The sequence below is a fragment of the Ammospiza caudacuta genome, chromosome 24 (genome assembly GCF_027887145.1).
Source record: "Ammospiza caudacuta isolate bAmmCau1 chromosome 24, bAmmCau1.pri, whole genome shotgun sequence".
NCBI lineage: Eukaryota > Metazoa > Chordata > Aves > Passeriformes > Passerellidae > Ammospiza > Ammospiza caudacuta.
This window is the reverse complement of record NC_080616.1, coordinates 7,245,523-7,273,070: the sequence shown is the minus strand read 5'-3', so window position 1 is coordinate 7,273,070 and position 27,548 is coordinate 7,245,523. Positions and strand designations below refer to the sequence as shown.

At 54.9% G+C, this 27,548-nt stretch overlaps 3 protein-coding genes across 6 annotated transcripts; all 3 read right to left on the bottom strand.

Moving 5' to 3' along the window:
• Window positions 1-2,489: 2,489 nt before the first annotated feature.
• Window positions 2,490-8,191, bottom strand: FANCE (FA complementation group E). 2 transcript variants are annotated; one of them, XM_058819528.1, is made up of 12 exons: window positions 8,182-8,191; window positions 7,186-7,434; window positions 6,088-6,697; window positions 5,961-6,005; window positions 5,617-5,676; window positions 5,301-5,444; window positions 5,098-5,221; window positions 4,527-4,602; window positions 4,322-4,388; window positions 4,100-4,225; window positions 3,893-3,987; window positions 2,490-3,740 (listed from the first exon to the last, which is right to left on the bottom strand). In XM_058819528.1, the coding sequence occupies exons 2-12, from the start codon at window positions 7,407-7,409 to the stop codon at window positions 3,737-3,739; spliced, it is 1,575 nt and encodes a 524-aa protein (XP_058675511.1). In that variant the 5' UTR covers window positions 7,410-7,434; window positions 8,182-8,191; the 3' UTR covers window positions 2,490-3,736. The 2 variants fall into 2 exon arrangements, with proteins under 2 accessions (XP_058675511.1, XP_058675512.1); XM_058819529.1 differs by lacking the exon at window positions 2,490-3,740 and having other exon boundaries at window positions 3,889-3,987.
• Window positions 8,192-8,710: 519 nt separating this feature from the next.
• LOC131567814 (probable E3 ubiquitin-protein ligase makorin-1) lies at window positions 8,711-11,368 on the bottom strand. The gene is made up of 8 exons (XM_058819563.1): window positions 11,177-11,368; window positions 10,595-10,714; window positions 10,212-10,498; window positions 9,903-9,994; window positions 9,571-9,791; window positions 9,246-9,356; window positions 9,032-9,155; window positions 8,711-8,958 (listed from the first exon to the last, which is right to left on the bottom strand). The coding sequence occupies exons 1-8, from the start codon at window positions 11,245-11,247 to the stop codon at window positions 8,803-8,805; spliced, it is 1,182 nt and encodes a 393-aa protein (XP_058675546.1). The 5' UTR covers window positions 11,248-11,368; the 3' UTR covers window positions 8,711-8,802.
• A 790-nt stretch (window positions 11,369-12,158) lies between these two features.
• PPARD (peroxisome proliferator activated receptor delta) lies at window positions 12,159-26,678 on the bottom strand. Of its 3 annotated transcripts, none has more exons than XM_058819281.1 (7): window positions 26,444-26,678; window positions 17,768-17,996; window positions 16,972-17,123; window positions 16,186-16,324; window positions 15,415-15,617; window positions 14,645-15,095; window positions 12,159-14,249 (listed from the first exon to the last, which is right to left on the bottom strand). In XM_058819281.1, exons 2-7 carry the CDS (start codon window positions 17,895-17,897, stop codon window positions 14,002-14,004), a joined length of 1,323 nt encoding a protein of 440 aa, XP_058675264.1. In that variant the 5' UTR covers window positions 17,898-17,996; window positions 26,444-26,678; the 3' UTR covers window positions 12,159-14,001. The 3 variants fall into 3 exon arrangements, with proteins under 3 accessions (XP_058675264.1, XP_058675265.1, XP_058675263.1); XM_058819282.1 differs by having other exon boundaries at window positions 17,768-17,882; window positions 26,444-26,530; XM_058819280.1 differs by lacking the exon at window positions 26,444-26,678 and adding an exon at window positions 20,692-20,804.
• Between the last annotated feature and the right edge of the window lie 870 nt (window positions 26,679-27,548).

Here is a 27,548-nt window from a genome sequence, read left to right as displayed (position 1 = left end):
GCACAACCACCCAGCCCTCCCTCAAATCCACCTTCCTGTGGCTTCCCTGCCTGACAGCGACCTGGCAGCCACCAAGAGAGAACACAATTCTTGTCTTATGGTTAAAAGTTTGTAGTCAAAAAAAAAAATCCCCCCAAAACACCAAAAAGACAAGGAGGAAAATTGCTCTTTTTATTCAGATAAAAAAAATAATAAATGATATTCAGATAATTCAGATATAAATATATATCTGAATTACCTGAATATTATTTATTATATATATAATAAATAAATCATATCTATAATAAATATATAATATATAATGAAAAATATTATTTCTTATGTATAAATATAATTCAGATAAAAAATAAAAATTATTATCTATAAATAAATTTATTATTTATTCAGATAAAAATAATAAATAATATTCAGATATAAATACATATCTGAATATTATTTATTATGTATATAATAAATATATATATTATCCATTATGTATAAATATAATTATTATTTAATATATATAAATATAATTCAGATAAAAATAATAAATAAATAAAAATAAATAAATAAATAAATAAATAAACAAACAAATAAATAAATGTTGCTGAGCGTCCCCCAGAGGAGGTCAGCCTCACATTTGGGTGTCAGAGCCCCCAGGTTTGCAGGCAGAACTGCATCAGCATTTTGGGGATTACACAGGAGATTACCAGGCTGTTACCTCCAGGGAAAAGTGGGGTGACCCTGGCACTGCTGCAGGAAGGGAAACAGCAACAACCTGGAGCTCCTGTTTGGAGAGGGGCAGCTCATTGGGGGATGGATTTTCAGGAAATTATTTTGAAATTGTTGTTGTTTTTTTTTTTTTTTTTAATTATTTTCAGGCCATTTTCAGGAATCATCTTGTCATGAAACTGGCTCAAAAATCCCTGTGCAGGGTGTGGAAGCAGCACAGTGGACAGACGACCCATGCAACTGAATTTCCTTCAAAAAAACCCAAGAGCTACGAGACCAAAAAGGGAATTCCCCTCTGTAATGTGAAGTAAAAATCTACAAACAGAAGAGGAAGCAGGTAAGGAGCCACTGCCCATTAGCACAAGTAAACTGGATGAAAATCACAGACTGTCTAGGAAAGGTCTCAGACAAAGCTTCAGCCCGGTCCCTTCCCCACCGCTGCTCCTGAATCAGGACAAGGACAGAGCCAGTCCCGGCACCCCTGGCCGAGGTTCCGCTGATCTGTAACATCTGACTGATGCTCTGCGCCGCATGCGCCCCCCTGCGCCGTTCAGGATGGATTCTAAAGTTCTTGAAAGGGTGAAGAGGACTCAAAAGTGAAGATTTCTGTGCTGCCAACCTCCTTCGTTTGTGGCTGTGCGGACGGGCCGTGAGACAAAGTAGTCCCACTCGGTGCTGGGAGTGCGGGAGGCGAAAACGCGGAGGGATATCAGGTATCGCGCTGCGGCTGCGGAGGGATCTGTCGGTGCCGGCACCCCAAGTTCCGGCAGAGGGAGAAACGCGGAAGGATACATGCAAGCCCATGCGGTTTTCGCCTGCTGCGGTGCCGTGTATAGACCCGGTGGTGGCGGAAGCGGCGGGACAGGGCACGGGGATGCCGGCTGTGGCCGGACAGCGGCACGCAGCGGCTCGGAACCGGGACCGGGCTGCACCAAAGCTGCGGCGAAAGCAGCGCCGGAGCCGTGGATAGAACTGCGCATGCGTGCGGCTGATCCCGGAAGCAGCGCTGTGGTTGGATGAGGCGGCGCGGAGTCATATTGCTGGTGCCGGGTTGTAGCAACTGCGCATGCGTAGCTGGCGTCTCTAGGGCAACGCGGCAAGCCATCATGGCGGGCGGGAGCGGGGGAGAGGTGCGGGAACGGGCGGCGGCGGGGAATTACACTAAAAGAGCAAGGAGACATTAGAAAGCTGGAAAGGAATGAATAATAAAAACCTGGGACTGCTCACAGCCCCGACACGCGGCTACATGATTGGTCATCGAGTAGAAGCAACGCACAGGAGACCAATCCAAGATGCCCTGGTTGCTAAAGCATCTCCAGCCAGCAGATCGGTACTGGTTCCATTTTTGTTCTGAGGCTTCTCAGGAGAAAAATCCCAGCAAAAGGATTTTCATCAAACACGTCAGTGCCAGGTGATGGCACAGGCAGCATCAGCTGACCGAGGTCACTGTGTCACCCCTGCCAGCCCAGGGGTCACAGCAAGAAGGAGAGAGCTCACCCTGTCATCACCCTGTCATACAGAGCAACACAGAGCTTTTGGCTGGTTTGTCACTAGGCAAAGGCAAAACCAGGGCCAGGAAGGCTCTTGCCACCTCCATGTGACCAACAGCCACAGCCAGGCAGAGCACTGGGGACAGTGACACCGAGGCCACTTGGTAGGAGCTCTGCAGGGAAACTGCAAAGATCAGAGCCCGCTGCCTAATAAAGCCAGAAGAGCAGGCTCAGACCTTTGATGATCATGGCACAATTTCTATTTATGTCGTGTTTTGGGCAGCCCTACAATAGCTTCACTTTACTCAGCCAATAACTCAGTGGAATGCAAACACATCAACAATCTGGCTCCCTGGAGGTTTCCATCCTCCAGCTAATGTGGATTTTGAAGCCTCATCAGTCCACTGCCAACCAAAAATAGCTTAAGAGATTCTTATGTAAAGAAACCTGGCTCTCAGCCTTACAAGTGTCACCTAATGCTTCAGAGTTTCCTTCCTCTGGCTGGGATCTGAGCATTATTGAGCAAACCTGGAGCAGTCACAAGTCACACATGCACGTTCTAATTCTCCTTCTCCCTTTGGAGATGTTTATGGATTTTTAAATAGCTCCTGAAATATGCAATGCTTCAAAACCTCCACTGAAACCCCAGCTCTACCTGCCTGAGTTCTCTGTCCCAACCTTTTCTTCCCAGTTCTCAGACCAGGAGGTGCCTGGATGAGGTTTCCAGTAGGTACTTTCAAGAATACAGGATAGAACTTTGAGCAGTCATGCCACACAAGCACTATTAGGGCCATGAGCAGTGTCATCATCACCAGAAACGTGTCATACACAGCAGGGCCCCTCACAGGCCAGGCAAACAGGAAAGAAAGGTGGATTTAAAGCAGAACGCTCAAATTTCCCAGCTAAATTCAGCTGGAATTCAGTTAAATGCTGCTCTCCTGCACCCAGAGATCTGTGAATCCCAGCAGATCAGATACACAAAGCTGCAGCCCAGCCTGCACCACTGCTTGGCCATGGGGAGGAACGTGGACGTGCACAGATTTTGTGCCTTGGAATGAGCTGAGGTACTTCACTTCAAGACAGTGAAGTAAATCCAGAACTATCAACGCCATACAGCCTCAAATCAATGTCTGTCTGTCCTGGCCCAGTGATGGGTTTTGGGCAGTAAGAAGTCAGGTGCTGGAAGCTCTCCATGGGCTGTGTCCTGCCCCCAGCACAGGGGGGGCCAGGTCACCTTGTAGAGTGTGGCAGGAGAACACACACAGAAACACCTGGAAACACATGGGTTGTCCATGGAACACATGGATTGTTCAACCAAGACCCCTCAGAGCCCCAGCAGTGAGGGGGGCTGGGATGGCACTGCCCAGCAGGAGCCCCCTCACACCAGGTGCTGCCTGGAGGCCCTGCGCGCTCTGTGGGGAGCAGAGCCCACTCACAGGGTCCCACCTGAGCAGGGAGGACCCAGTGAGGGCGGCTGTGGCTGCTGCTGCGTCCTCCGCGCGAGGAAGCTGCCCCCTCACGATTCCTTTGGGTGGTCACCTGAGGAAAGACAAAAATCAAGAAGAGGAAATCCACAGCCATCCCCAGCTCTGCACAGCTCTGGCATGGCAGGGGCGGCACCTTCTGCTTGCCCACCCTGGGGCAGCCCAGGGTGCAGAGGCTGCCGTGACAGGGACCTGTCCCCAGCTCACCTGGCCCCTTCCAACACAGCCTGCAGGGATTTCTTCAGCACTACAGTGCTCCGGTCCAGGACAGCAGCCAGGCTGCTCCTGTGAGCTGGGCTGACCTGGGGTGGAGGCAGCACCAGCTCAAGCTCAAGGCCCTGCCTTGCCAGGAGCTCACCTGGGAGCTCTGGGCTGGGCCCCAGGAGCTACAGGAACAGCCCTGGCTGGGCTCACCTGGCTCTGGTACACCGTGAGCACGGCTGTCACCAGCCTGGCGAAGTTCAGGGACGTGGCAAAGGCTGGAGCCTGCTGGCACAGAGTCAGGACCAGCAGATCCAGGAGCTCAGGGGGCAGCACCTCCTAGAAAAGGCCCAGGGGCAGGTAAGGGGAGTGGGTCCTTGCTCCAGCACTGCTGGAGTCACCAAGAACACCCGTGGGACAAGGTGGGCTCCTCACCTGCCGCCCCAGCACGGCCTGCAGGACTGGCAGGAGCTTCTCTGACAAAGGCACCTCCAGGACTTGGCTGCAAGGACAGTGAAGAGGAAAGGTGCTGCTCTGTGACCTTGCTGGTGCCTCCAGATGGCTGGAGCCAGCTGGAGCCATCCAGGTGGGCTGGAGAGTGAGGCCAAAGCAGAGCTGCCAGCCCTGTGACACCCCTCACCTCAGCACCAGCTGCACAGAGTGGGGCTCCAGGCACTCCTCCACCAGCTCACACAGCAGCTTGGTCTGCTCAGCACCTGAAAAGCAGCAGGGGAGAGCCTCCAGAGGCTGCCAAATCCATGGGGATGTGCCTGGCCCTTCCTGGCACCACTTCACAGGAGTATGTGCCAGACAGGACAGACAGAAACCATCCAGTGCCCCCTCCTACTGCTGAGGATAATCCTGCTTCCCTTGCCCAGCTGCAGGAAGGGTTTGAACAGCTCCAGTCTCTGGGAAAAGGGGACACTGTGGCAGGGGTTTCCTCTCCTCACAGCAGCACAGGGGCAGCTCTGCCCTGAGCATTAGGAGCTGCCAGGAGGCCTCCAATCATGGAGGGATGGGAACTGTCCTTTGGGGAAAAAATAAGCCAGAAGCCAGCCTAGCCAGCCCTCCCCTCCATCCGTAAACCCATCTCCCATCCCAACCCCCAAGTGTTCACCTGCCCAGAGAAAACCAACCCCAGGCCTCCATGGTTCCTGACATGTGACAAATGCCACCCCCAAACAGCCACAGCTCCCAGCAGCCCTGCACACCTTCCCCTGGCCCCTGCAGCACTGCAGCCACCAACACACGGCACAGGGCGTGGGAATACTTGGAGCAAAACGACGTCAGGGCAGCCATGAGGTGTCGGGAAGGCGGCTGGGTGAGGGCCAGGACCTGGGGACACAAAAGGCAGGAGGTGGGGACAGTGCAGAGGGGAATGGGGAGCAGGAATCTCCGCTGCCATGGCACGTACCCGCCTGAGGAAGAGCTGCTGGGCCAGGATGGCTGCGCTGGTGTGGCTGAGGGCAGGGCTCAGAGGCAGCAGCCAGCTGCAGAAACGCACCAGGGAGGGCTCAGGGCACGTGGAGAGCTGCAGGAAGGAGCACAGCCCCTCGAGCTGGGGTGGCACAGGGGGGCATTAGAAGGAGCACAGCCCCTCGAGCTGGGGTGGCACAGGGGGGCATTAGAAGGAGCACAGCCCCTCGAGCTGGGGTGGCACAGGGACATGAGGGGCATTAGGGACAGCTGCAGGACCCCGCAGCAGCTGCAGCAGGGGTGCTGGGGCTCACCTGGCTGGGGGTGCAGGTGTTCAGGATGCTCAGCTTGGAAGGGGGGTGCAGCTCATAGTGCTGGAGAGAAAACACTGTCCTAAGTAAAGCACCAAACAAACCAAAATAGAAAATACAGCTCCAGGGCTTCTCCCTTCCCTGCGTCTGTCAGCACTGAGCCCACAGGCAGCCCCTCACACCTGCAGGGTGCCGGCAGGTGTTGGTATCCCAAGCCCAGAGGAGGTGCCAACAGGGCTTTTTATCCCCATCTGTGAAATCCAGCTCCTTCTCCACCCCTCCTGAGGCCCTGGCACCAGCCTGTGCAGAGCATCAGCTCCAGGAGAGGGACAGAAGCAACCACTTACACTGGACTCCTGCAGCAGCAGCATCTTCAGCCCCTGTCCGTGCACCTGAGGGAAATGAGATGAAGGAATGGGAACCAGGCAGTAAAGGTTCCCTTGCTGGGAGGGCACAGCAAACCCTCCCCAGTACCTGGACAAAGGACTGGACCTCTGCTGCCAGCTCTGTCTGGGAAATCCTCCTGGGCTCCCCAGCTGCATCCTGCTGGGAGCTGTCCTGAGCAGCTTTCTCTGTGCCCTGAACAGATGCATCCCCTGAAGGCTCCTCAGGTACCTCCTCTTCCACCTCTGCCACATCTCCACACTCCTGGGGCTCAAATGCCACCTCCTCCAGCAACCTCTTCCCCTCTCTCTCACTGTCCACCTCCAGGCTCTCCTCTGACACTTCCTTACCCTCCCCACCTTGAGGCACAGAGTCAGGGGCACCAGCCTGCTTGCTGAAGCACCAGCTCAATTTTCCGTGTCTCTCTGGTTTCTTCTGGGCAATTTTCTGGCACAGGCCCTTCAGCTGCTGCTGGCACCCAGCAGACAGGGCAGTGGGATGTGGGGAGCTCTCCTGTGCACTTGGTCCCTGCTGGAGCAGATCCCCCAGTGCCTGCACCCAGGGATCCACACAGGAATCCTGCTCCAAGGCCTGGAGCAGCTGGTGAAGGCAGTCCCGTGGCACTGCATCCTGCACCACCAGGAGCAGAGAGAAGAGGTTCCTCTGGCACAGAACAGGCAGCAGCAGCAGCCGTGGCTTGCTGGAAAAGGAGAGGTGAGAGCGGTCAGAGCAAATCCCCTGTATTGAACCCAACCCACCCCGTGGAGCAGAGTCCCACAGCGCCAGGGAGCAAGAGAAGGCGCCTGATGCTTTTGCAGACACAAGCTGGGACACCAGTGGGTCACTGCTATGATCCCAGCTTCAAGTATGGGCCAGTGCATCAGGGAAAGTGGATTTTTATGAAGATTGAGGGCCATTGGTTGTTTCTGTATGCACATATGAGGATGATGAGAATGGATAGGGCGAATGATCCTAAGCAGGCTTTGATTAGGCTGGAACAGGGGGGTAGTGGCAGTTTGGGTTGCTTTTAGTTGTAGGTTGTGCACCTGACACCCAGAATTGTGCACGCCACACCCAAAACTCCCGCAAAACACCGAATTTTAGAAACTTATCCAATGCTCGTAGGTTGTGCACCTAACACCCAAAGCTCCCGCAAAACACCGAATTTCAGAAATGCATCCAACTCACACGGCCAGGGTGTCCTCCGGCCCCTCCAGCGAGGGCTCCTCGGCGCACAGGGCCGCGGTGAGAGCCGGCCAGGGGAACGGCAGCCCCGCTCCGGGCCGGGGCCGGCCCCGCTGCAGCGCCCGCAGCGCGGCCACGGCCCCCGCGGGGCCGGAGCACAGCGAGAGCAGCAGGAGGCGGCACGGCCGGGGACAGCGCTGCAGCCAGGCCGGGCACCGCCGCTCCATCGCTGCGGCCGGGGCTGCACAGCGCCTGCGGGACACGGGGACACCGGGCACGGTCACAACGGACACAGCCGGACACGGAGGACAAACAAAGGGAACAGCCACACACGGGTCACCCCTCCTGCCAGAAGGCACCCCCACCCCATTAATCCCTGCCCTTATCCTAATGGAAACAACGAGCCCCACAATTCGCCCATTAGCACTGGGTGTGCGCCCAACGGCCAAGCTCACAGCACAACAACCTCCTCACCCAGCTCATCTCTACAGCTCCAACAGCCTTGTTCTCCACAATATCAGCAGGCTCACTCCTAACCTTACTAATTGTCTTCTTACTAACTATTCTAGAAGTAGCGGTAGCGATAATCCAGGCCTGTGTTTTCGTACTCCTACTGAGCCTATACCTAGAAGAAAACATCTAACTCCCGATGCCACACCAAGCACATTCTTATCACATAGTTTACCCCAGCTTGACCGGACACGGCTCCCACTCGGGAGGCACGGGACGATCAGGACGCGCCTGTCCATTCTCGGCGCCCACCCCGGCATCAACCTGGGCAGCTTCCTTTACCTGTCCCCAGCCGAGGATGCGGGAGAGCACCGGGAGTCCCCTCCGTGCTCTCCATCACCCCTTGGCGGGCAGCCCCGCGCCCCCAGCCCAGCGCCGACCCCTCCGCAGGGCGCTGCCGGCTGCCCCCGGCCCCGAGCACCGCCCCGGTCAGTGCCGAGCACACTCGGGGCTGTCCCCGCCGCTGCTCCCCCGTTCCCGCACACTCACTCGGAGCTGTCCCCGCCGCTGCTCCCCCGTTCCCGCACACTCACTCGGGGCTGTCCCCGCCGCTGCTCCCCCGTTCCCGCCGCGCTCCGCCCGCTGTCCCCGGCCCCGAGGCGCCGCTTCCGGCCCCGCCCCGGGAAACGCAACCGGAGCGCGCGCAAACGAGCTCATGGCGCAAATATCCCTGAAATTCCAACCCAAACACCGCCTTCCCCCCCACCTCCCCCGAGGGTGGATCCCGCAACCCACAGATCACAGGCACCCGGAAACGTAGCGTTACACAGCCCGTTTTATTTCGCTATTCCCGGATTTGGCTAAAAAGAGTTTAAAACAGTGCCCCCCCCCCCCCCCGTGGATGTCAGACCCCTCCGCTGCCTGCCAGCACCCAGCCCACCCCACCCGTGGGGCAGAGTGGGCACCAACCAGGGCAAGAGCAGGGGGGCTGTGCCCTGAGTGTCCCCCAGTGCACCCATCAATGCCAGACAGACTCTTCCCCATCCCACCCCGTCCCTGCAGCACCCCCGCGGCTGGAGCCACCCCAAAACAATGGCAGGACAGCCAGAGCCACCCCAAAACAATGGCAGGAGTCAAAGCAGCCCCCAGGCCCAGCGCGGTCCCCACGGCTCAGTCGGAATCGCTGAAGTCGGTGAGAAGCAACTCGCGGCAATAAACCGAGTGGCGAAATTCTGGCTCCAGCATGGACAGGGTGAGAGCCCACTCGAGCATGCAGAGCTCCTCATCCTCCTCGTCAGAGCTCTCCGAGGAAGAGGGGAGGAACACCTGCAGGAGGGGAGGGAGGATGAGGCACAGTCCCAGTGCCCAGCCCAGCCCCGGGATGTGCCACCCCACCTACCGCGGGCATCCTCTGCTGGCGCTGCCTGTGCCGCCGCAGCCAGCTGGCGGGCAGCTCGTGCAGGTAGATGCACTCTGATCTGAAAGGGCAGTAGCCACGCAGGAAGAACTTGCACCTGATTTTCCTGTGGGATGCCAAGCATCGTTGTGAGTGTAGCTCCCGGAGCAGCACGGAGCCCACGGCCCTGCCACCCGCAGTGGCGCCACGCACTCACCCTGTCCGGGCCTTGAAGGTGCTGATGAGCTTCTCCTTCTCAGCCACATCTGAGACCCAGTATTTGTGCGGGATGTAGTAGTTGGAAGGGATCCGGCACTCTGGGCAGGCCCTGGATGAGGGTGATGGGTGCAGTTGGGTGTCCCAAGAAGGGAGCATGGGCTCAGCACCCACCCCGGCCTCACCCAGCACCCCCAAACCCATCACCACTCCAAAGCGCCTGTTCCCAAAGCAATCCCAAAGCCACATCACTGGACCCAAGCAAGAACTTCAGGGCACAGAAGGGGGAAGGGTGACCACCCTGCCAGGTCCCCAAGGCCACTCACTTTATGACAGTGCTCTGGAAGGTGCGGCTGCGGCGCCACCTGCGGATGCAGCCCAGGCAATAGGCGTGGCTGCAGTTGGGGAGGATCCCGAAGAGCCGCTGCTCGGGCAGCGCCTTCTCGTACACCCTGTCCATGCAGATGCCACACACCACAGCCTCACTGCGGGCTCTCAGCGCTGCCGTGGTGACCGGGGCTGCCGCAGCACCCGGCTCTGCAGGGACCTGCAAGCAGAGCAGCACAGCGTGGAACCCCCTGGCTCTGTCACTGCCCTGGCCTCGGGGAGCAGCACAGGGTGACAGGGGGTACCCAGCCACAGGAGACCCCAAACCCACCTTTGCAGGGTCAGTCTGTGTCGCTGTGTCCAAAACTGCCTTCTTGGGGCCAGAGGAGTCTGGCTCCAGTGCTGGCCCTTGTGGCTGGAAGCCTGCAGGAGGAGAGCTCTTAGAGGGGAAAAGCTCAGCGAGCAGGGTGGGCTCCTCAGAGTGCAGCTTCAGCAGTGACAAGGGACAGTCCTGACACTGCAGAGCTCTCCACAGCCCAGCCTGGCCCAGGCTTGGTCATAGGCAGAAACATGCACAGGCTACTTCACCATGACCACCCCAACCTCACCCCACAGGTCCCCTGGGCAGCTTAGCACCTACCTGAGGCACCCCGAGCTTTTGTGGGAACAAGTTCTCCACTGATGGCCCCACGGGGGATGTTACCAACTGCTGGAATGCTCTTCTTGTCTTTCTCTTCCACTTCTACCTCCACTTTGGGGCACTTGAAGGCCGCACATGTCGTGCTGCAGGCCGTGGTGCACTGGGCTCCCCCGTGGTCGTGGTCCGTGGCTGTGGGCTCAGTGCCGTGCTCCTGGCCACAGTGGCAGTGAGGCATCAGACCGCATTGGGCCCATACTGGTACTGACTCTTCCTGGATGTGCTGGTAGCTGGAGGAGCCCAGGGACAGACAGAGGGTCCCATCAGTTCAGCATGGCTCCTCCAGGCTCCCAGCCCACCCTCATGGCTCCGCAGCCCTTCCTTACCTGCACAGCTCTCCATAAAGGCAGAACCCGCGCTGGAAGTACTTGCAGACCCGGGCTGATTCTCGGTCGTGTGAGAAGCGGCAGCTCTGGCCCCACCGGCAGAATCCGCGGGCAAAATTCCTGTTGGCCAGGGGAGGAGTGTGGATGGGCTCAGACCCTGCTCCAGCCCTGCCCTAGAGGCCCCCCCGGTACCAGCTTTGTTTGAGGGGGAATTTATTTTGGAAGCCCGCTCCCCCCGGCTGGTGTCTGGGAGCCCTCGCCAAGGGCAGAGCCAGGGGTCCTCCCACCCCCATCCAGCGCGATCTCCTGCTAATTACCGATCAAAGGAAGCCCAGGACAGGGGGCTCTCCTGGGGGCTGGGGGAGCAGCGGTGCCGAGGGCTGGGGCAGGGAGAAGGGGGGAGCCCTTGGTTTGGGGACATGGCTGGAGAGCTGCCGCCCACCCCCAGCTCCGGAGGGGATGGGGAAATGGGGAGGGGGATCAAGGCCATCCCAACCCACCCCCTACCCCCACAGCTAGGGCCCATCTCCAGCCTGTCTCCCCCAAAAGCTGCTCCCAGGCACCCCATCCTCAAGCCCTTACCTGCACGGGGGTCTCAGAGAGCTTGCCTCGGTCCTCAGCGGCCCAGATGCCATCACGGAGCCCACCTCCATCTCTCCCCAGCAGTGATGAGGGCTGGGCCCCCTCCCAGCGCTATTTATGGGTCCGGCTGGGATCGTTCTCCCCCAATAGCCGGGGACACGTGTTTGGGGCGGAGGACATGCCCGGGCTAGTTGATAGCAGCCGCTGCCGAGCGCTGTTTACACTCGCTCAAGGACTCTGCAGCGAGGAGCCTGCAGGGGGGCACCACTCCAGCCTGCAGCACGAAATTCTGTGTATTCTAATTCTTTTAGCATTACAATACCCCTTCCTTTTCAGTCCTGTCTTTAACTCAGCCTGTGGATTTCACTTCTTCCTCAGCTCTCTCCCCCATCACACTGGGAAGGGCTGGATGAGGTAATGCTGCCTGTTGGGGTAACCACACAGGGAGGGTCCCCAGCCAGGGCCCCTGGGACCCCTGCCCAGCAGCACCACGGCTCGAGGTGCCCCCAGCTGCATGGGAGAGGCGGGGAGCAGTGGAACAGCTCCCCCCAGAGCACTCAAGCGGGGCACAGGGGAGTCTGGGGGGTCTCCAGCTCCTCCTGGCAAATTCTCAGGTGTTTTACCACATCCAAGGACACCCCGGAGCTCATTGTTCCCCTCCTCGAGGTGTTTTCGGCTCATTTCCAGCTCCACCCCCAGCATTTGGGGCACAAACCTCCAGCTAAAGCTGGGATCCTGCTCACGAGTGGCTCTTTCTGCTGCTTTAGCTTTGCAGGCAAGAAAACCGCAGCAGGTATGAGATCTGGGAATTACAGAGCCCCAGGAATCACAGCAAATCCCTGGAAATCACAGCAAATCCCATCACCTCTGCTGGAAATTCTCCCACGGACAGCTGCACCCAGGTGCTGAGAGAAAGCCCACAAAGACAGGCTGGATGCTAAGAGGTTCTTAAATATTTAATTCAGATTTATTTAAAGTCAAGTCAGTTTGTGGACACTATTTATATTATTAAAAACACTTGGAGGTTTGTACTTCTAGCAAAAATATACATTTCAGTTTGAGGGTTGTTATACTGTCGAGGAAGGAAGAGCAAAAAGTTTCCCAGGCGATGGGCATTTCCCAGACGAGTCCTGCATTGCCACCGGGGTGGGGACAGCACCGGGATTTTGGGAGGGACAAATCCCCGGGCTCCAACCAGCACACGCACGTCTCCAGTGCCTTCCCCCAGAGGGCTTCAAAGTGCTTCACAAACGGTGATTCCCAACACCCCTGCGAGGTAGGGAGGGGAGGGCGGGCAGGGAAACTGAGGCACGGCAAACTGAGGAGTGTGGAGCAGGGGGAGGTTTGGGACCGGCCAGCCCTGTGATGGGGAGGGAAAGCCCAGTGCTCTTCCCCTTTGGGTTTTAAAAGGAATTATTGCACCAGGGAAATCTGCTACCCTGAAGAGGAGGAAAGTAAAATAAAACCGAATAATTTGCTCCCACAACCCCTCCTAGGGAATATCAGCATTTGAATAAGGCTGCTCAGGACACAGGGGGCCAGGAGCTGCAGACAGGGAAGTGTCACTTGCATTATCCTGGAAGGGAAACTGAGCCCTTGCCAGGTCCATCCTCCCCCTGCCCCAAGCCCAAGGGACACAGCCCCCACAGCAGGGGCCTGGCCTGGCCCAGGCAGCACCGTGGTGTTTCACTACAGCTGTGAGGAGTTGTGAGGTAAAGTCCCACAGTGGTGCTGAGATCAGGCAGACCTCCAAGCCTGGAGCTGTTGCCACTCTTGGGAACGGGGGCAGAGGGGGACTGGCAGCTTCCCTGCCACAGCCACGCTCTCTGGAAGCTCCAGCTCGTTGTGAGCATCCCAACCACCCCCTCCCTGGTTATAAATCCCTGGCATTTACAGCTGCAAAGCTCTCTGCAACCAATGCACTAACAGATCCTCGTGCTCCTGCTCTGAGCAGGCAGCATGTGACAGTCCAGGTCTCTTTCACAGAGGGGAAACTGAGGCAGGACACCAAACCCTGACCAGCTCAAGGCCTCTGACCCTCCACAGACCTTTTTTGTAACTCAGGTCTGTGCAGAGCAGCCTGTGGAAGCCATAGATTCTGTGCCTCTGCTCTGAAGGTGAATTTTAAGGAGTCAAATCCTTTCACTCCTACTTCCCCATCCCAGCCTCTCTCCTACTGAGGTGCCAAGGGAGATGTTCCCTACGGAACGAGGGTGCCAGGAGCAAAGGCTCCCACCCAGCACCCAGGAAGGCAGAGTTCCCACAGCCCCACTGAGAGACAGGAACACACTGCAGAGCACAGGGGGGCTGCAGCTGAGGGTCTGCTCTGGGACAGCCCTACCTGTGTTCAAATACTCCAGAGCTTTTCTTTGGGAAAGAGAGAAACATCCTTTCATCACACTGTCCCAGACTTCATGGCTCAGGACCACGTCCTTGGGAGTGCAAACAAACGAGAATACAGACACCTCTAAGTGCTGCTGTCAGCCCTGCTGGCCCCTGCACCCCCCTGGCCCTCCTAAGGACCAGGGCTCCCCACCCACAGTGACCTTGCTGCCTGAGCCACGTAAACTGGGCAGCCAGAGCTGGGCCACAGGAAGGGGAACAGCAGCTTTGCAGATTTGTTAGTGTGTGTTAATGGAAGCCCTGGCCAAGCAGGAGGCACCTGCAAATCCTGACGGCATCTTGCCCTATGTACCGTACGTCAGGGTCACGTAGAAAAGAGTTTCCAGTAGGAGAAATGGAAGACACTGGGAAGGGTTTTCTTTGTTCCTGTACAAAGAGTATTGATGGGAATCCTTGGCTTCATTCTCATAAATAACAGGTCCTTAGTACATGTCCTTGTAGATCTCCTGCAGAAGTGGGTGCAGAGATGTCTCTGTCTCTGTCTTCTTGATCTTCTGCACCAGCTGGGCGTGCTCTGTCACCAGCTGTCGCAGGTCAGCCATCTTCTGCAGCAGCTTGGGGAAGAGGTACTGGGCATCGGGGTGGTTGGACTGCAGGTGGAACTCCAGCGCTCGCAGGATGTTGTCTTGGATCTCCTCCACCTGCTTCACGTTCATCAGGCCAGGGCGGTCTGTGGAGAGGAAGCACGGGAACTGCAGGGTCGTGGTGCAGCCCTCCAAAGTACACTCTGCTGCTGGGGAAAGGGAGCCAGGGACTGTAACCCACCCACCATGACTCAACCTCATCAGCTAGAAAGGGGAGAAGCGTGCCCTTGAAAGAGGTATTCCACAGCAGCACATGAGAAGGAGATGCCATTTCTGCATTCCTTGCTGTTGGTCCAAGCTTGCCAGGCATCACCTCCACAGAGAAGCTTTTTGGAAGTGTTCAGTTCTTCTCTCATGGCCCTCAGACATCCCTGGCTGACCTCAAGCCCAGCCGCAGCTCAGCTCCCCTAGCCCCCTCTGAACCACCTCTAAGCAGGGACAACTCTTCCTGACCCTGGCACGGCCAAGGGCACCCGCTCACCTCCACACAGGATGATGGCAGCCACAAACAGGGACAGGTCACTGTCATCCAGCTCCAGCGCGTTGAACTTCACAGCAAACTCGAATTTGGGCTCCATGATCTCATTGAAGGGCTTGCGCAGGCTGCGCAGGAACTCGCGGGTCACAAAGCCGTTGCCGTTGGCCACCAGCAGCCCGTCCTTGTTCATGATGGAGGCCAGCATGGCAAAGATGGCCTCGTGCACCCCGTACTTGAGCAGAGTCACTTGGTCGTTGAGGTAGAGGCCGACGAAGCTGGGGATGCTCTTGGCGAACTCGGTGAGCTCCCGCACGGTCTCCACCGTGGTGCACTGGCAGCGGTAGAACACGTGCACCCCGATCTCCTTGTAGGGGGGGATGCCGTTCACCAGCTGCTTCCACACCAGCCCCTTCTCTGCCTGCCACAACGTGTCCATGTCATGGATCACAAAAGGCTGCTTGGACAAGAAGCAAGTTAGGAGTCTGCTGTGGGGACTCGAGGTGCCAGCTCTGCTCAGGACTGTCATGTTTGTCTGTCTGTCCCTGTGCTGTGCCCTGCCTCTGGGGCTGACAGTGCCCAGGTAATCTGCACCCACCCACCACAGCACGAGTGTGCAGAGCAATGGGGTTTTTCCCAGCAAGGGGCAGGACATGCAGAGCCCACCTGGCTGCATGTGGAACAGCTGGGGCAGCAGGGAGACGTGCAGCATCTCCCAGAGAACAGTCCCCCGTGCTGGCCACGGCCAACCCCACCTGCCCTGGGAGGGAACTTACTGGGGTGCTGCTGGCCTTGCCGGTCAGGATACCTCTTGCCTTCTTTTTGGTCATGTTGAAATTCTTCAGGTAGGCGTTGTAGATGTGCTTGGAGAAAGCTTTCAGGTCAGCCACCTGTGGGTTCTGGCAGCCGATCTCGCTCGCTGTCAGCCCTGCCACCAGCTTCCTCTTCTCTGCCTCTGGCATGCGCCCAAAGCGGATTGCTGGGGGGCAAAACTGGGGGTCAGGACACCAGAGGCACCCCAGGAGATGCATCCAGAGGGGCAGCAGCTTGTTCTGCCACTGCAGACAGACAGGTGTGCTGGAGAACACCTGCAGCTACACAACACAATGCTTTTCCAGGCTGCAGTTCCTCCAGCACTAACACCTGCATGAAACAGCCACTGCTGATTCCTCACACCCAGTCTCCCATCCCATTCCTCTGGCTCTTGCTCAAACCCTGCTTCCCACATAAACACCTTTGCCTGTCTGGGTCTGAGATTCTTACACCTGAAGTGTAAAAGTCTCAGCACAGAAAATCAATTTGTGTGTCCAGTTCCCTTGGTGCCTGTCCATAAGGGACAGCCAAGTGCCAGCAGCTACACTGCATGGGGGGAATGAACAGCCCCTTCTCATACAGAAAAAGGGGAAGAGGAGTCAAATGCTTGAAGCACTGGGTTTGAGTGATCCCCTAGCAGGAAGAGCCACGGGCTAAAGCACAGCAGGCCATGGGCATCCTTCACAGGAGGGCAGCTGGCCCTGTGTCACCCAGCTGGCAGCAGTGACACTCACCATTGTGTGACATGCCCAGCGAGAGGCATTTCTGGAAGCGGCAGTACTGGCACTTGTTTCTGTTCTTCTTCTGAATCTTGCAGCTCCTCTCACACTTCTCGTACTCCAGCTTCATGCGGATCGTCCGGCGGAAGAAACCCTGCAGGCAGGGAGGGAGCAGGGGGACATGGAGTCTGGGGCCAGGCTGGTTTGTTATCCCCAGGAGCTGCAGGGAGGCTCAGGAGGGGGAGCCCTGGGTCTCTCTGGGGGTCTATCCCAGCTGCAGAGGAAGAGCTGTGGGGGCACCCCATGCCTGGTGCTGTGACTGTGCCAGCAGCCCACAGAGAGGGATGGAGGAACCAGCCATGGCCAACCCCAGCCTGCAGGAATGTCTGGCAGGATCTGGGCGGCTAACGCAACCCTGCTGGATCTGCAACAGGGGAAAGAATTCCAGAGGAACATCCAAGCTGCAGCCAGTGATCCCAGGGAGATAAATACACAGCTCACTGCTGATCTGCAGCACAGAAACTATTTTTAAAAGTAAACTCAGGGTCCCTATTGGGACAGATGGATTTGCCTTACACAACAAAGCATGACAAGGCAAGGTTTGGGCCACACAGGTCTCAGCCCTCTTCCCAGGGCAGTATTTGCAGCCTGCCTATACTTGCCCCATTCTAGACAGGCTGAGTTTTTTACAATCAATCCCGAATCCCTGTTTTGCTGCAAATCTTGTGTGAGGAGGCAGCCCAGTTGCTGGGACCTAACCCCTGCATGGTGCAGCTGGACCCAGCTGTCCCTGGGACTCACCTTGCAGCCCTCACAGGCGTGCACGCCGTAGTGGAAGCCCGAGGCTTTGTCCCCACAGACCCTGCACTCCACATTCAGCGCTCCCAGCGCCGCCTCCTCGCATCCCATCTGCAGCTGGTCCGACAGCGAGGGAGAGGAGCTCTGTGACAGGTCTGCAAACACACACAGGGACACGTCCTTCCGTGTCACAGCTCCTGGTATGGCCAGCTCCTCCAGCTGTAGGGCTGATTTCCAGCCCTGTCCTGCCTGGCCCTGGTATCACATCTGGAATCTGGCACTGGCTGCAGGCAAATGCCATGAACAGAGCCAAGAATGCCCCAGCAGCTCAGACTCCACATCAATGCTCCTTTCTTCCCTCTGGCATTCATGTCCTGGCAATGAAACCCCAACCAGCAGATTTTATAATCCCTTGTTGGCCGGCTGCTGGCACAGGATATCCCAGCTGGAACATCAAGGGCTCTGGAGGAGCCTTACAATCACTTTGCTCTGAGGACCCCAAAAAGTGTTCAAGGAAGCATTCCCAAGCACTCTGGGAGGCCCCTGGCTCCGAAGCACAATGTTTCCTGCCCGTCCTTTTAATTTCCATTCCAAAACCCTTTGCCAATGGACATGCAGTGACCTCAGAGGAAGAAGTAAGCCTCTCCATAACTTGGAGCATTATTTCACAAATAAATGTGAAATGTTCAGTTCAGCTGAACTCCATTCGGGACAGATCTGCCCTTGCAGCTGGGCATGCTGCCTGGGGGCTGTGGGCACCTGGATGCCCCACAGGATGAGCTCCTGTGGCTCCACTCACCTGTGCAGCTGCTCGAAGGCAGCGAGCTGTCTGGTCCTCCAGTTGGGTCTGAGGCTCCACTTGCCACCATCACTGCCTCTTCCTCTTCCTCTTCCTTGACCTCAGGTACTTCCTCCTGTAGTTGTTCCATAATTGATCACCCCTCAGTGCCAAGACTGCAATCCCTGTCATAGCTCTGGCATCATCCGCGTCTATCCAAGATGGACCCCACCAGGCTGTTCCTGCTAGCCTGCAGGACATGGAGAGAGGCCACTGAGTGCTGCAGGGAGCAGCTCAGCAGCAGGGCAGTGTCACCAACCCACCACTCCTGCTCTGAGCCAGCTCCTTGGCCAGTGAGACATGCAGAGCAGAGCCCATTTAAAGATCCCTCTGCACTGTGGAATAAATATTCTGTAGGATTCAAGGAAGCAAAAGCTCACAGAACTGTTTTTAAAGCCCAGCAGACCACAAACCAGCCCAGATGCCACCCAGGGACTGGAAGTGGCCACCCAGGGACTGGGAAGACCCAGCTTACAAGTGCCATAGCAGAAATGCTGTCCAGACAATGTCCTCCACAGCCACCAGTGACCTGGGATGTGATGGCAGCAGCCAGGGCCAGGGTCTGATAGAGCCAACACCTCCAGAAGGATCAAAACAGGGCTGGCTTCACCCTCTGTAACAGCCATGGCAGAGCCTGGGTTGGGATCTGCAGCTGATCAGGGCACACTGTGCCCGTGGGTGGAAGATACTGGGGGAGAGGGCTCAGTGCAGCAGCAGGCAGCGGCTAAAAGTCCCTGGCCCATGCAAGCCATCTGCAAGACTGATTGCTTCCTGTCAGCCCTGCACTCACACTCCTTCCCGTCAGTGCTGCCAGTTGCAGCCTTTGTGTTTGTTTTCACTCGGCTCCTCTGCCAAGAGCAGGGCTGAACGTGTTGCTGCTGCTCTGCGCAGCTGCCGGGCCGAGCTCAGCCACGGGCTCCAGCAGTGCAATCCCAACAGCCACACAATCCAACCAGTGTCTTAATCCCGGGTTTCCTGTGGGAGGAACGGCCCCATCCTCCCCCACACACTTCCTCTCCTTGTTTGCCTTACTCCATCCCAAAGAGCCCACAAAACTCCAGCCACCCAAACGGTGCAGCGCCGGTACCGCGGCTATGGCAGAGCAGTTCCCACCTCCCTCCCAACCGTGCTGGATCTTGATTCCTAAACTGACTCTTCCTTGAATAATTAACATCTCAAGCACATCTTATGTAAAGTTCCATCCACTTCCTGAAGAGAGTTATTTTTAAGTGGAGAAATACCCATCAGGAAAGCCACTGAAATCCAGGTTCAACCAAGAGAGCCTCAATTGGCAGACTCAAATTAAACTAATGCAGGATATTGCAGGGGCCTTGTATAAGGGCAGCCCCAAGCTCTGGCATGGTCTGTGCCCCGTGCCCAAGCCCATCTCAGGGCTTGCCGGCCAAGGGCAGCAGTGACTCAGAACTCCCTGGATTTGTTTGCCCTCCCACAGCAGACCCTCACACCTGGCACTTCCAACTTGAGCTGCAGCCAGCTCCTTGGATTGCTGGAAAGACATCAAGGTCAGAGCTCTCTGAAAGAGCAAGGAAGCAGCTCAGGGAGAGAGCAAAACCTGCAGGTGGGAGGGTGAACACAAACACGTCACAAAGCCAGAACACAAGTCACCCCTGGAGCTCGTGCTGTACCAGAGCCTGGGTCTCCTGTGGCTGAGGGGGATTTATTTTTCCCTCCACACTGGGAACTCAGACTGCAGGACAGGTGGCTTTGTTTCCAGGTGAGGCACACGAGTGGCACCAGTGAGCACACTGCCCTGTGCTCCTGGCAGCAGGGCAGGCAGGGGCTGCTCCCTCCCCGTGCCTCCACAGCAGCACTGAGGGACCATTGAAGGGCTGTGTTATCCTTGGCCTCTGCTCACACATCCCACACGGTGGGACATGGCAGACAGGCAGGAAAACTTATTCACTGGAGATGGAGGGGAATGAACTTCACTGTTTTCAGGGTTATATATAAATGATCACACCAACATCAGGGAAACACTTTTGCCTGGAAGAGCAGTTAGTGGAGTAAGCTTGTGGCACGAGAAGCTTGTCTACAGTGGAAAATCTATCCTGCAGCAGCTTAATGAGCAGCTCATTAGATTCCCCTTTCCCTGGCATCCAGCACAAGCCCCTTGCTTTAAACCCACTGCAGACAGAGCTCTCTGCTTTGCCCCAGATGTCTGTGCAAGCATCTCATGACTTGCTGTGCCCTTGCCTCAATGCCTGTTCCAAGGAGCTTTGGTAACCCTGGCTGAGCCAGCAGCTTCCTCTGCAGGGAGGGTTTGTTTGCTGGCTCTGGGCTTGGGCTGATGCCTGCTGGCTGCAAACAGCCTGGGCAACAGGTTTGTCTTTCCTAGAAGCTGGCATCTATGCCAAGCTAAACCATCAGTGGGAACAGGGAGAGAGACGTGGCACAACCAGGAGAGGAAAAAACCAGTAGAAGTTAAAAGGAGACAAATCTTCACTGTGGTTTCCCTGCAAGAAGGCAGAGCTTCTCCAAAGCTGACCAAGATCCAAGCCTCCAGATCATTCAACCAACAGCTTGTGCCCCTGTGGCCTGGCAGCTTCCCTGGCAGCCAATCCTGCTGATTAGCACACAGACCCTGGAGCCAAGCTCAGAGTTTCCATGCAAAGCACCAGAGAAAGATCCAAACCTCCCAAGAGTCAAGTCACAGAGCTGATCTGCTCAAAGCAGTTGGTCAATACAACTGTGCTGTAAAAGAGGTCATAAAGAATGGCAGAAGGAAACCAATAACTCATGGGAGTGCTCCTCGCTTGTGTTCATTCCTCTGGACAAGAAAGTTCAGCAAATTCACAGCCAAAAGAAACAGAAGGGGTGAGCACTGTGATGTGCAGCACATTTTGAATCCACAGTCAAAAACTGACCTGAATCCACAAAAGAGATGTGATTGCTGCTGGTTGACCACCTTTTGCAGACTTCCTCAGGTTGTGTCACTGCTTCCAAGATCTGCTGATCAAGTACAAGTTTCTGTTCCTCCTCCTACACGTCAGCTACTACTAATAAAAGCCAAATAAGAGCTAAGCAGATGCTGCAATACAGGAAAGGTAACTGAGAGTACAAAACAGGCGAGAGGAACGCTGAAAACATGTTTATGTTTGCTCCTGGAAGATCAGCATACCCCCACATTAGCCAATGAGATCTCAGCAGCACTTAGTAGCTGAGTGTTTCCTTCCTTACTCAAAGTCTTGGCCTCAAGGCAGGCAACACACAAAAATAAACTACTACAGCGAGCAAGGAAGAGCCCTCCCACACAGCACTGACCAGGATGGACATTCTGGGACAGATTTTTCTCCTTGAAGCATCTGCTTAGATGCTGCACCATGCCCCAGAGCCCAGTCCTGTGATTCTCTCTCTAAGGCTGCCCAGTGTGAACCCCCTGTGCTTCCCCAGGAGTGAGCTGGGCTCCCTGAGCACAGGGGTGCTGCCAGAGCTGCCATGACCATTAGCTGCTGCTAATTACTCCAGGACTTGTGACACAGGGTGCAGGAGATTCCCTCAGCTGCCTGCAGCAGCCTGGCTTGCCCAAATGAATCACACATCTATTGCATGTTTGAACTCACCCACTTCCTGGGCACTGAGGGGGGAAATAACCCCAGCTCATTAAAAAGGTTACGAAACTTGCTGGATTCTTCTCTTTTTGTACCATGATTGATGCTGTCCCCAAAACCAGGTCATGACATTTTGCTCCAAAAGGAACTTGCTGCTGGCTTTGTTCAGACTCTGAGAGGTATTGCAGACACAGAAAAAAGAGCAGACTTTGGGCACTGAACTCTCAGCCATGCACAAAGCAGGGTCTGCCAGGCTGCTCTTCTCCAGGAGCTGCAGCCATCCCTGGCTCCAGCAGCAAGCATGCTCCAAAATCTTGAGATGGCAGAGATGGGAAGACAGAGGAATCATCCCTCAGCAGCTTCCCAGCAGAGGGACTCCCTGCCCTACAGGCTCTGAGGCTGATGGGCAGCAGCAGGGCAGGCAGGGAAGAGCTGCACAGTTCTTAGCTCTTAATTGAGGTGCTGCTCCGTGACCTTCAGCAAATCTGGTCAGGTCCCTACTTCAATTTCTTTAATTATAAGGAAAAAAACCCAACCAAAACCAAAACCCACCACAAAGAAACAAACCCAGGACTTTTACAGTGCTTCCTTCCTGATCATTCCCTGGCTGCATTAGCTCATGGAGACAGCGTGTTTTGGAAGTGCAGAGCAATAGATGAGCACCAAGTGTCATTGTTTATTCCTGCATTACAGATTTTGACACCTGTTTGCAGTCACACTCGCAGGTCTGGCCTGCCCAGCCCCAGATCAGCTCCCTGCACTGCTTGTGACCATCTTCTCCTGTTGTACATTCCTGTACAGGACATTCCAGGATGACTTTCAGGAAGTAAACTGGCACATCTCATTCTGCCAACTGCTGACTGGTATTTGTGTTTAGTGGTCAAGTCAGGACAGCCCAAAGTATCTGTGGCCAGGAGGGGCACGTGGGTCTGACCCACTGGAACAAGGACAGAAGCAAGGAAACAAGCAGGTACTGGAAAGGTGACACCACTGGGACTTCTCAGAGCTTGAAATGGCACAGAAGTGCTGCTATTTGAGAAGATCATTAAGTCTGGCAAGGAGAGAGGATCATCTCCCCACAGCCCAGGGCCCAGCAGAGGTGGCTGTGAAACTGTGGCAATGCTTTGGGATCACACTGCAAACCTGGGCGTGTGGGATATATTCCCCTTTCCTTTAGCATCCCAAAGGTGAGGAGGTTGGAGGCTCAGAACTCAATGAACCACTGAAGATGACGTGTTCCCAAACTGCTGAAGTCCTCCTGGCTGCACTCCAAGGCAGTCAGTTTGCTTAGGGACCCCTTGTTCTCCCGAACCTGAGCAGGACACGTGGAAGGATCTGGTTTCAGGAACATCAGTAATTATAGAACAGGGCTGCTGAGGGAGGAGCTCACAGTAACAGCAACACCACTTCCCAAGGCAAACAGTGGGCACAGGGTGCTGCAGACCCAGAGCAGCGCTGAAATGGAACTCCAGGAAAGCGGCGAGTGGAACAAGCTGTGGCTGTGAACGGGAGCACTGCTGGCGGGCAGTGAGGCCGAGTTTGGCAGTGCTGCACACACCAGCACCCAGCTTAGATTTCCCCAAAGTCTCAGGGTCACTGGGACACCAGTGAGTGCCATCCATGCTTTGGAAGGGGCAATCAGCTCCTCAGAAAAGCAATGGGGGCAGAAAAGCAGCAGTGAGCCAATGAGTCACTCAGGATCACACACATGCATGCAGCCTTCTGTCTGGAGCCAAACATCCAGCAGGCCCCTTGGTTTTAGTGCTACATTCCCAGTGCTCCCAGATGCACAAAAATGCCCACAAAACCAACAGCAAGCCTCCTCCTCTTTGCAGCAACAGATTTTAGACCCCATGGATTAACCAGGAAAAAAATGAATCCATCAGCCTGTAAGTCTTGTTATGTTTACACTTGGACTCCCAGAGAAGTGCTACTTGGTTTTGCAGACTTTAGCAAAATACCCTGGGCACCAGCCCCCTGCTCTGCTCCCAGGACACAGCTGACAGAGAGCAATTGTGCCCAGGCAAAGGCTGGATGATTCAGCAGGGCCAGGAACATGCGCAGCAAGAGGGATGGAGCACATTGCTGTGTCTGCTGCAGCTCCCCTGCAGCCACAGAGCAGCAAAACAGAGGGGTCCCAGGCTGACTGCACACATCCCCCCAAGAAAACCTCCAGAGAACACCAGAATTGCTTTTCCACACAAACTAGTACAACGCCCTCTCAGGGAATGAGATGGGAATGCTGTTTCCTTGCTATTTTTGGCCACATGCACAGAGCAATAGCTGCCTGGACAACACAGATTCCCCAGCCTTTTCAGCAAGGAAAGGAGCAGCCACTGTGTCAGTGTGATCCTGCCAAGACTCACAGAGTGCTCTGACCATTTGGATTTCTGCCTTGGCCCCCAGAAAACAAAATGCTTGAGCAAAGCATTCGCACCTTTCATAACATCCTCGTGCCTTTGGCACCGTCTTGGGGGTACAGGGTGAGCCACAGAGCTCACAGCCAGCAACAGCTACTGCTTCCTGACACAGCCAGCTGCTGGCAGCTCAGCAGGCTCCTCAAGTTCATGCTCAGCAAGAGCCCTTTTCCAGAGATCCCCATGTCCCTAAGTTCCGCAACACAAGTTCTACCCCATGGACAGGAGAACCCACGGATAGTTTCAGAGATGAGGGTCTCTGACCATCAGCCCTCGTGGGGTTAACAGCTTTCAAGAGCCAACATCTCTAGCAGAACCCATATAAACAATTTGAAGGTGAAAAGCTGATTTGGGCATTTTCAGAAATATCCCAGATGGCAATATGATGAAATCAAGAGTTCCACTGAAAAACACTTGTAACAAGTCAGGCAGGACAGGGGTTTGAGCTTAGGTTCCCATCAAAAAGATGAGTGCACAAAGCATTGCTTATTTTGAAGCCATGTCACACAAGCCCTGCCAGGAAAGGCCTGACAAAGCCTGTCCTAATGAGATAGGCATGTGTTTCACAGTAAAGTCTGTCTTAACAGTCCATCAAAGAAATGCTTCCCTATCTGCTCATCTGGCCTTTTCAAATCACCAAGACCATTCCCTGTCTCCAACCCACATATCTGTCAAGGGTTGAACATGCATGTTCTGGTTTTTGCTATTTCAAGTTCCAGTTCCCAGACCAGGGCAAGTCAGGAAATGCAGCCTGATGGCACCAGCTTGGATACCAGGGGGGTTACCAGGCTGTGCCCATGCCCCAGCCCCAGAGGTGGGTTCTGTCTTGACCCAGCACCAGAACAAACACTTGTGCTGTGCTTTTATCCTGCCACTTCCTCCTCCATGGTCAGGATTCCCCTGCAAACCACAGACTCCCCAAAACTCAAAATTTCGAGCAGAGCCTGTCTGTGAGGTCCCCAGGAAAGCACCCCAACATACACAAGAAATTCAGAGCCCTTTGCAAAGCCAAACAGACCTGGCCAAAACGATCCCAGATGTTCACAAGCTCTTGGCTAAGCCTTGGAGAACACAGACATTTTCCAGACACTATGACTGAAACAGTGAATATTAAAGCATTTCAAGAAGTCATAATGAAACTAAGATACATCTTGAGTTCTGCTCTGAACCCTTCCTGCAGTCAAGCAGGGCTCCAGTGAACGTCATCACAAAACATATTTTGGGGAAGATGCACTTCACAATCTCCTTGACCAAAAGGATTCATACTGGCATCAATCATTCCACTCTAAACCCTGCTTTGGGAAAGCAATTTGCCAGGCATTCTGCCAAGGCAAGCACACTTCAGAATAATTAACAAAAAAATAAAACTAGTTCCACAGAAAAATCTTACTTGTCCTCACTATGGAAATAATTTCTGCTTGTCCAGACTTTCCCAGAGTCTCCAAAATTACTGCAGCAGTGCATCCCTGAACAGAAAGACTTCTGGAAAAAGCAGAGATTACTCTGCAGCACCTGATGAGAAGCAGAAATGCAGCCCGACGAATCTGTGGTTATCAGATTGTTCCTGCCCTAAGCAAAAGAGTCAGTACAAACCACAAAACCCCTGACATCTAAAATGTCATTGTCAGGGCAAGCCAGGCTGGGCTCTGACAGCAAATAACCTTTCAGGCATAAGCCCTGTAACATCATCTCACCCAATTAAAACATCATTTGTATGTCAGGTTCTGTTGTTCAGAGGAGCCCAAGAGTCTCTTGTTGTGCCAATCCTTCTGTCTCCAAGAACATTTGCAGATTTCCAGTCCATAATTCAATAGCCACAGACAAAATATTCCCCAGAGGGCAACAAGATGTACTGTACAAAAATACATATTTTTCAAAAGGCTTCACGCAAGAAAGACAGAGCCCATCAACGCCAGAAAGCAATTCTGGACAACAATGCTCTTCTGATCAGCAAAGCCTCACGGGGCTCATTAGAAAATCCTCTCCACACACTGTGAAGATCCTTGGAAGTCTGTCTTGAATACCAGAACAGAGATGGCGTAACCATTGCGCCAATCTGACACAGAACCCACAACAGCTCAACACCTCAGAGCTGTGTTGAGGCAAACACACACCCACAGCCACAACAGACAGCCACAGCACCGCTGATTCCAGGAATCACCTCAGAGCTCTGCAGGCAGGACAGTGCCCGCCCATGCCATGCTGACCACCTCCTCCAAACCCCTGTCCTGCCTCTGCCACGGCCTGCCCAGCTTTGTCCAACAGCACCAGCACCGGGTCACGTGTGGGACTGTTGGGTAATTGGTGACCCACGTGCAGCCCCGGATCTCGTGTGCCCTCCCTCATCTACAACAGCCAATTTCCATCATAAACATCAGTGAAATAATGAAATGTTATGTCACTATGCTTTGACAGCAAGAGCCAGCTGAGGAGAACAGGATTAGACCACGGTCTTCACAGTGAATTCCTAAAGTAATCCATAAGATCACATTCAGAAACGGAACAAAAATAAGGCACAGAGTTTGAACTTAAAATTAAATTTTAAAAAGTTTAAGATCGTGGACAAAGCAAGCTGCTCTTCCCTACCCCAAGTTTTCAGAAACAGTGCTAAGTGCCTGGGTGAGTGGCCTGCATGCAAAGGGAAGGGTTACCTCTGCAGAGCAGCTGTCCCTGTCCGCCTGCCGCCGCCAGCCGCCGCTGGGTCACCATGTCAGCACGGACACCAGCACTGGAGCAACCTGCAGGAGGACACACAGCGAGCTGCCACGGCTGTGCTGAAGGCCAGATATTTATGCTGCTGGGAGCACGCTGGGCTGGCTCCAGCAGCAGCTCTGAAATTTAAACACACACTGCCTCTTTTGCACGCTGGAAGCCTGGGCCAGGGTGACTGCAGGGAGCCCTGCCACAGGCAGCATCTGTCCAAGACCAGGAGGGACAGCAAACCCTGGGGCTGTCCCCTCCCAGCAGGGACAGCCCCATCCCCTCACCATGGATGTCACCTCTGCCTCAAGTCACCTGCAGCCAGAGGCAGATGACCCTGAGCTCTTATGACAATGCACAAAGTTGATGCTAGGAAAAGGGCTGTAGTGGCCACACGGCTGCTTGTTTACCCAGCTTGCTTAATCCACTTTCAAGAGGCTGCCAGAAAGTTCCTGCAACTTTAATGAACTTCCTCTTGGGTGGCTGAAACTTAAGGATTCAACAGAGTTCATTCACTCTTCTTGGTTTTCCTGATAACTTTGCCTTGTATGAATTTCAGACTCAAAAGACAAGGAAGAGACTAATGCTGGAAAAAAAAAAGGCTTATGAGGCTTTGAACTAGAGGACTTAGAGGAAATATGTCCTATTTTTAGACAGTTATGCAGACTAACTGGACTAAAACATTAAACAAAGATGTGAACATGATGCTATTTGCACCCACATACCCTCCTTGACATTACCCAGGCTTAGCTGCTCCTCCCACTCCAATGAAAAGCCCCATTTTGTATTGCTGCTCTCGACACGGGACAGCATGTAAGGTAGATGAGGACCAGAAACAAACCGGCAACAAACCAGCAACAAACCAGAAACAAACCAGAAACAAACCAGCATCACCAGCCCCTACCAGGCCAGGCAGCTGGGCAGCAACCTGCGAGTGCTGTGCTGAGAGTGAGCCCCCAGTGCAGCACATCCCTCCAGGACTGACATGGAAGCTGCAGCTGCCCAGGAGAGAGGGAAAATGAACATGAACCCCCTGCCTCAAAGGGTGAGGGTGGC

Coding starts and splice junctions, on each gene's coding strand:
- LOC131567814 (XM_058819563.1), bottom strand. CDS start 11,247: ATGGAGGTGGGCTCCGTGATGGCATCTGGGCCGCTGAGGACCGAGGCA. Junction 10,499..10,594: donor CTTTATGGAGAGCTGTGCAG/GTAAGGAAGGGC, acceptor GGGCTCCTCCAG/CTACCAGCACATCCAGGAAG. Junction 9,792..9,902: donor CACAGACTGACCCTGCAAAG/GTGGGTTTGGGG, acceptor CTCTGCTTGCAG/GTCCCTGCAGAGCCGGGTGC.
- PPARD (XM_058819281.1), bottom strand. CDS start 17,897: ATGGAACAACTACAGGAGGAAGTACCTGAGGTCAAGGAAGAGGAAGAG. Junction 15,096..15,414: donor GCAAGGCCAGCAGCACCCCA/GTAAGTTCCCTC, acceptor TTGTCCAAGCAG/CCTTTTGTGATCCATGACAT. Junction 14,250..14,644: donor TGCCATCATCCTGTGTGGAG/GTGAGCGGGTGC, acceptor TCCTCTCCACAG/ACCGCCCTGGCCTGATGAAC.
- FANCE (XM_058819528.1), bottom strand. CDS start 7,409: ATGGAGCGGCGGTGCCCGGCCTGGCTGCAGCGCTGTCCCCGGCCGTGC. Junction 6,698..7,185: donor CCGGAGGACACCCTGGCCGT/GTGAGTTGGATG, acceptor CTCCTTTTCCAG/CAAGCCACGGCTGCTGCTGC. Junction 3,988..4,099: donor TCACGGTGTACCAGAGCCAG/GTGAGCCCAGCC, acceptor CCTCCACCCCAG/GTCAGCCCAGCTCACAGGAG.